The 7780-nt window shown below is 41.2% G+C and overlaps 1 protein-coding gene across 1 annotated transcript; it reads left to right on the forward strand.

The window, feature by feature from the left end:
* The first annotated feature begins 722 nt into the window (after positions 1-722).
* Positions 723-3914, forward strand: LOC140946182 (E3 ubiquitin-protein ligase TRIM45-like). The gene has a single exon (XM_073395265.1). It carries the CDS (start codon positions 988-990, stop codon positions 3280-3282), a length of 2295 nt encoding a protein of 764 aa, XP_073251366.1. The 5' UTR covers positions 723-987; the 3' UTR covers positions 3283-3914.
* Positions 3915-7780: the final 3866 nt, after the last annotated feature.

Genomic DNA, 7780 nt, shown 5'->3' on the forward strand with positions numbered 1-7780 from the left:
GACTTTGCCTATTTTGCTCTGGAATCGGGTATGGTTTTCTTGAGGGAACTACGGGAGTTTATGAACGTATTAATAGAGCCTCTATTAATACGTTCATGCGAATTCGAAATGGATTTGAAGAATTTTTTTGTTTGCACTCTAATCTAAGTAACGATGACATAATTTCTGCGTAGAGGCCAGGTCTGAAAACGGGTATGGATTTTAGAGGTCTGTTCTGAAAACGGGTTTCGAAAATGAAATCTTTTGGTCTGAAATAGGGTCAGGATTTGGAGAACCGGGCATCACACCCTCACTAAGAATTCCCAGGAGTACCTTACCCCCTTACCCCCCCCACCCCCCCTCTCCCACGGGGAATGAACTAGACAGCCATGACGCAGCCCCTTTGAAAGGTATCAGTCAAATCAGTAAGAGTAATACAACAATATCTTCAAAAGATACTTTAAGGCCCTTTTTTGGCTCTGCATATTAAAAACGACTCAAGGACAAATTCTCATTGGTCTGCCAATTGAAAAACTCATTCTTAACACAAACAATTCATTGACAAGAAATTGTGTTTATTTAAATCACTTTCTCAAACTTCAAATTCATTATATTATTACTACCATTTAACTATAGCATTATTGGCTGCTTTGGTGATGATTATAGCAAACTTATCGCCAAACAGAGCGTCATCGCGGTCCGTAACAATTTTACGCAATAGTTAGTGTATTCATTTAGGTTTTGCAAACATGTCAAAAAGTTCTTTGTCATCGAGTTAGCCATACGTAATGACCACAATCATGAAAATTAAAATTTCATTTTATTTGACACTTTTGTCACGCATCGCAGTACACCTCAGCGTCGAATTTGCTTTATAAGACGAAACTGAAAATGGTTCATCTCTTGGGAAAAATTTCTTTTGAAAACCAACAGTGACAGGGAACTATAAAAAAGTCATTTTATATTCGTATCCTGTGAAGAAAATAATGGCTGTTCTTGTGTAGTATTATGATGGAAAAACAACGGACAAAGGTTAAATTTGCCGACGAAATGCCCAATTCGGGAGACTTACAATGCCCAAGTTGTCAAAAAAGGTTTGTTTCACCCCTCCTTTTGCCTTGCTTGCACACATTGTGCAAAAAATGCATCGACGCTGAGAAGATATCTCCGAGAAATGGCAAGTTACCGCGTTGTCCATTATGTCCACAACCGCTAGATTTACGGAAAGAATTTCCAGCCAATTTTGTGGCGAGCAACTTGGTTAACTTGGCAGCTGTACATGAAAACTCTTCCTTCGTTTTTGTTTGCGACAGTTGCGAAACGGAAGGAGAAAAGGTTACAACCCGGTGCAATCGTTGCCACTTGTTTCTTTGCGAGTTTTGTTCAACGGCTCATCGAAGAATGAGCGCGACCAAATCGCATCAGCTACAACCAGTCGACGAGCTCAGAGGAGTGCTTTACAAAGGGTATCATAATTCAAGAACTTCGTTTTGCTTGGAGCACTTATCTGAGAAGCTTTGTTTTTACTGCCAGACTTGCGATAGGGCAATTTGTCATCAGTGTACGCTGACTTCACACGAGCGGCACGAATACCGTGATGTCGACAAGGTCGCAAAAACGTTTAAGGTGAATATGGTAAATCTTGCAGAGCAAATCAAAGGAAAACGTGCTCAGCTGAAAGAACAATTAAATCTTTTGGAAGAAGATATTTCAAAGTTGGAAAAACGCAAGAGCAGTATTCGCGCCAGAATTGAAGAATATTTTCAACGGTTAATCGAGGAGCTGAAGAATCGCATGAATGAACTTGTTAATGAAGCTGAGTTACTTTGTAAAACAAAGCTTGATCTTTTGTTCTCAAAACAAGAGAAACTTCATCAAAATTTGCGGCATGCAAACAGCTGCTGTGCGTTCACGGAAGGCGCCGTGAAGCAGGGAAGTGAACTTGAAATACTAAGCATTGGACAAGTTGTCATTAAACGCCTTATTTCTCTTGTTGAAGAAATAGAGGAATCAATAAAGACTGATTCAACTGATAAAGAATTTAACTCCATTCAATTTGTTGGAGAAAGCGAAAAAATCATAAACGATATCAGCCACTTAGGTCACGTGAAAGAGCAATCTTCTAGCACTCCATGCGAGCCTACATTGTGCACGCTGTCCGCCGCTAAGCAACACCAACACATTATCACCGGAGAAGTCAATCGGATGTCGTTGACAGCTGTCAGTGTCCATGGAAAGAGACAGCAAAGGGGCGGAGACAAAGTAAAGCTCTCCTTCTCATTGGCTGGATCTCGTGTGACACCTGACAACGCTGGATTTAAATACGGTTATCAAGACAACAAGGACGGGACATACGATCTGGCATATGTTATTACCAAGCCAGACACATACTGGTTGCACGTGAGTATAAATGGGGGCCCTGTGGCCGACAGCCCTGTTACTGTCACAGTCAGACCAAGAGACTGGATAGGTAGCCATCTTATCTTGCGTAGCGAGGACTGTGGTGGTTTTTCTCATCCTTACAGTGTTCTGGTAGACTCCCATGACCACGTGCTCGTGGCTGATTCTCATAATCACCGAATCAAAATACTTTCTCTAAAAGGAGAAATCCTCAAAACGTTCGGCTCGCAAGGAACCATCGAAGGACAGTTTAACTTTCCCTATTGCTTAGCCCTGAGTCGAAGAGGAAATCTTATTGTAGTTTCTGATGGCCAGAATCATCGAATACAAATTGTCACACCGTCAGGAAAACTGGCGAAAGTATTCGGTGGTTTTGGTGACGACGTTGGAAGGTTGAACCACCCACATGGCGTAGCCATCGACACCGATGACCGCATTTACGTTGCCGATTCCGGAAACAGCAGAATTCAAATCTTCTCCCCCGAGGGTATCCCCGTGGGGATGATCGTGTCCAAGGGTATGGCATGCCCATGGGGAGTAACCATATGTAGAACTGGTCGCATAGCAGTAACAGACTACAATAACCATAGAGTATATGTTTTCAACAAAGATGGCTCACTCGGCTTTCATTTCGGATCTAGAGGAGATGAAGATGGGTTGCTTAACAACCCCGCGGGTATAACCGTTGATGACCAGGGGCAATTTGTGATCGCGGATAGAAGTAACCATAGGGTACAGATCTTTCAACAGAACGGAACATTCGTGACAAAATTCGGAGGAAAAGGGCAAGGAGATGGTTTGATGAGATTTCCTGCTGGAGTAGCAGTAGATAAAAGAGGACATCTTTACGTTGCAGATACATTCAATGACCGAATACAAGTATTTTCTTTAGCAGCAGTATAGATTGTCATTATTCCTAGTTTATAGAGAGGAGAAGTCGTTACGTCACGTTGCTATAGTAGCAAAATTTCTTGATCTCAACAGGTCGTGGTCCTGCAAATATGGCAGAAAAAACGACAAATTGACATGTGTGACTGAGCATGATTGCACTCAGAAACAAAACGGTAGCGGATGCATTCTCCCATCGTTCGACAATGAAAATGGCCGTCTCTGTCAAGAAAGAGTGTTGAGATCCTGCAGAAATTTTGCTACGATGCTGGAATAACGTGACGTCACACTTCTCCTCTTTATAGCAGTCGCATCTATTCGAGACAGCCGTCACCTCCACCTCTCTAGCAACTAAATCTTTGGCAATTATTTGTTAGTTATTATTCATCCAAAGTACGTCTTCGTTTCTGTTTGGCTCATTTGAAGAAATAATGAGCAATTATTGGATACGAATTCCAAGGAGCTGAGACCTCGAAGAGTGTTATCCACCTTGACCTTCGACCTCGGAGGATAACACCCTCCTCGATCTCCATAACACTTCCTATAATACTTAGCCTCATCCAATTCTTGCTTACTAATCTTATCAATCCTATACATACGCACAATCCAGTATACAAATCAGATCTCGAAGCATTTATAAATTAATCTCTGTTTTTAATCCTCTTTTATATTGTTACCTAAGCGTGCATAAGATACGTAAGTTTTATTGAAAATGCATAAAGATTATTAAAGTTGTTGTTGTTCTTATTACTATTACTATTATTATTATTATTATTATTATTATTATTATTATTATTATTATGATTAGCAGGTCATGATCGGTTTCAGATTTACCGTGGCTCCAGTTGAGCCTGGGCTGCCCGTGCTTTAGTCGCCAATTTTGACCAAAAAATCTCCCAATGTACAAAAATTCGTAGCTAAATGTAATACTATTATATTGCCGTTATATGTTAGCAATGGGATCCACTAATTAAATCCAATGCAATGGGTTGACCAAATCAAAGACATGTGAAACGCGGACGGTCACATCTGTATTTACCTGATTGAAATAATGCGGCGTTTATTTCCGAAACTTAATTCCTAAATCACTGACAACAATTACGACAGGACCTTCGTACATACGTACAACAGAAAGATTTATAACTTTCAATGTCCGTCTTTTTATTCATCAATCAATTAATTTATTTATGTTGCTGAGTTAGAATCATGATTGTTTGGGTGGTGTAGATTACAAAGCTGTGTCGAGTTTTTTTCCTTAAAATCCGCGAATAAACGCCGCATTCTATTGACTGAGTGCGATGTTTTCTCGAGAGCGGCGCTTATAAATTACTAAGAAATCAACTCAAACAAAAGCAAACCCAGAACAATCATATGGTGATCATAAAATAACGAGTACGGTCAACCAAAGTCTAGTATAGGAGGCCATCACTCAGCCCACAGCCCGGAGAGTGGCGGGGGGGGGGGGGTACTGAATAAAAGTTTTATACGGGGAGGATCCGCATCGAGGTCGAACCCCTTCCCCTTTTATACACCATTTTTGACAGAAAAAGTATCCCTTTCGTGTACCTTCTATTGACAAATGATACCCCTTTCATTGCCTAGTCCCTACGCCTCATTATTCCGCGCGGCAAAAGCGTTTTGGGTCACGTGGTCCGAGCGAAAATGTGAGGCCGTTTCCCGCCCGTTCTCCTCGGATACGTCACCGAAATGAATTGACCGATAGGGACCGGGAAAACGCCGCACAGGGACTAGGCAACCCCTTTCACATTATATCTAGTTTAGAACTACAGCATCCCTTTTAACAGCCTGGATGTTAGGTTATTTAATTTGAATAGATCACTAAATCAGGAAATTTTATTGTCTCTTTGTCAGCCATAAAATGCGCCCGTTAACCCTTTCTTTAGGAGATTTTTAGATTCCCCTACCCTTTCGTATATTTCAACTGGTGAATCAACGCCCATTCATATACCTTATAAGGCAGCGTCCACACTTGGTGCCCAGACACGGTGCCCGAGTACGGTACTCGCTGGGCACTAATGTGAACACACTCTTTTTTCAAGTATACCCACGCTAGAATTTGGGCACGGTGCGGGTGCCTGTGTACAAGGTCTAGGTACCTTGTACTCGAGCACAAAAGTGGGCACTGGTTCCCTGTGTGGACACAATTTTTGTAAGTTCCGAGCAGTCCACTGCCGAGTTGTTCTCGCTGTTAACCTCAAGTTTTAAAATTGCGTCTGACAAGGCGAAATAGAATACCGTACTTGCTCGAATAAGCGCCCAACCTCGAATTGGCGCCCACCTCGAATAAGCGCCAGTCCTAAAGACAGAAAAAGTTAATAAGCATCCACCCCGATCCCACCACCCTCCCCTTCCCACTCAAACTCAATTAAGCTGTATCTGCTTCTCGGGCGACTAACCTATTTGCCGACGTTACGATGTCGGACATCGAGGAGGCAGCACCAGAGAATTCATCTAATGACTTAAGTGACAATTAGATTGAGTTTGAAATTGAACAAGATGCCAAAGTCGTTTCCGTGGGATGCGTTGGTCTATGGAAGCATAATGGCATTCTATCTGAATTTGGAAAAATTAGGGAAACCGGAAAGATGTTTCATGTTATGAGCATCGATGAGTAGGTTACCTGTATGGGTTGGTTTAATGTACTTATGACTGAATTTATACTAGCCTGCGTGGCAGGCTACTATTTCTCCCCAATCCACATCCCCTTTTTGCTTTCTCTCTATCCCCAACCCCTTTCGACACCTACTACGCAAGCTAAATTTATAGTTGTCAGTGGTGGCAAGAATGGAGTTGATCTTGTTTTGATCTATCGCTATGTAGTTATTTTCGTAGCACGATTTGGATAAGAAAAGGAAGTTATTTTGCATCAAGACAAGGTTGTTAACGGAAAAAAGTAATGGAGAACATGCGCATAATGCTCTCTGATTAACCTGAACAGGAACTACATGTATAAAGATACGTCATATCTTGGTAGTAAGTTGCCACAGGTAACTTTTTCAGAGAGAAATAACATTGTAGTTTTAGGTTAGAGCGGTTTTCATTTGAGTGTGGAAAAGTAATTGGTTTTGCACTTTCTACACGATGCGATTGGCTTAAAAGATTCGCGCCACCTTTTCATCCAATCAGAAGTAAAACCAAAGCCAATTGTGACGCGCTCGCATGCATTTTCCCGCGCTTTGCGTCAGCCACATGTAATTACTTCGAGTTTTGATTGGTTCAATGTATTGTCTGTGTCCTATGTGATTGGCCAGAGTAATTACTTTGGTTTTGGTTTTACGACACTCAAACGAAAACCACTCTAATGGAACAAGACAAAACAAAACAAAACATCCGCTTTTTTTTATCCAGCGTCGAACCCAGGGTTACAAAGTTCAAAATAGTTCCAATGTTTTAATCCAAGACGAAAGTTTAATATTCCAAGATGCTCTTGATACGGTTAAAAATTTATTCCAATCTGTTTACAAGGTCTCAAAGTTAACATAGCTCCAATGACTATCCCTGATTCCAAGGTATAATAAGTTTATTAAGGTCCTGATCCGTGTCCCATCCAGAAGTCCAATCCATGACGAAACCGAGTCGTCTATCGACGAGGACAATATTTTACCGCCAATCGTCAAGGGTACGAGTTGAAATTTACGCGATTTAACCTCCCATCGTCAAGGTGTTTTCGATAACAAAAGAAAAAAACTGAACTCTAGCTGTGCTCGGCAAAAACTGGCGAACTCCGAATAGAAAAATCTATCGGAAATCACGGCCTGCAACCAGACGCTACTAAAACCTTATGAAATAGCTAGACCTAAACAAAAAAGAATCATGAAGGGAAGAAATAATTTGGCTTAGGTCGCCTTTCGTGACTTGGCAGTATCCCGAAGGATTTCGCTGGTTAACAAGCCATCCTAAACCACGAGTGGGAAAACTCAAGGGCGACAAATTTGGCAAGGAACATTCTGATTTCAACGTTCTTCAGAGGAAGCAAATCGATTAAAAATCGATACAGATTTTGTACAATCTGATTGGTCAGCTTGGAAGAAGAGGCAATCCTATTGGCTGGCTTTGCAATTTGTTCGTTCAATGAAACGTTCTGAAACGTTCTTGAGAGGAAGCAAGTCGATCAAAAATCGATAAGGGTTTTGTACAGTCCCATTGGTCGACTTGGAAGAAGAAATAATCGATAAATTTTTTACGCAATCTTATTGGCTGGCTTTGCAATTTTGGGTACAACCGAACCGGATTTTTACCGTGGGAGTGCCACAGGCATCCCACGGAATAAGTACTAATAAGAGACTTCCCCGAAGACGGAGTTTTTTTAGAGTATGCGAGTAACAGAAACCTTTCTTTGTCACATCTTTTCGCTTTTTCTTATTACTATTTATTGCATACTACACTCAGTGTTGAAAATGGTGAATATTTAGTAAGCGCCCACTATCAAGGACCAAAAATTAATAAATACGGTAATTATGTACACAGTCACATAACGGGTACTCAAAATGTG

The sequence above is a fragment of the Porites lutea genome, chromosome 8 (genome assembly GCF_958299795.1).
Source record: "Porites lutea chromosome 8, jaPorLute2.1, whole genome shotgun sequence".
Taxonomy (NCBI): domain Eukaryota; kingdom Metazoa; phylum Cnidaria; class Anthozoa; order Scleractinia; family Poritidae; genus Porites; species Porites lutea.

Coding starts and splice junctions, on each gene's coding strand:
- LOC140946182 (XM_073395265.1), top strand. CDS start 988: ATGATGGAAAAACAACGGACAAAGGTTAAATTTGCCGACGAAATGCCC.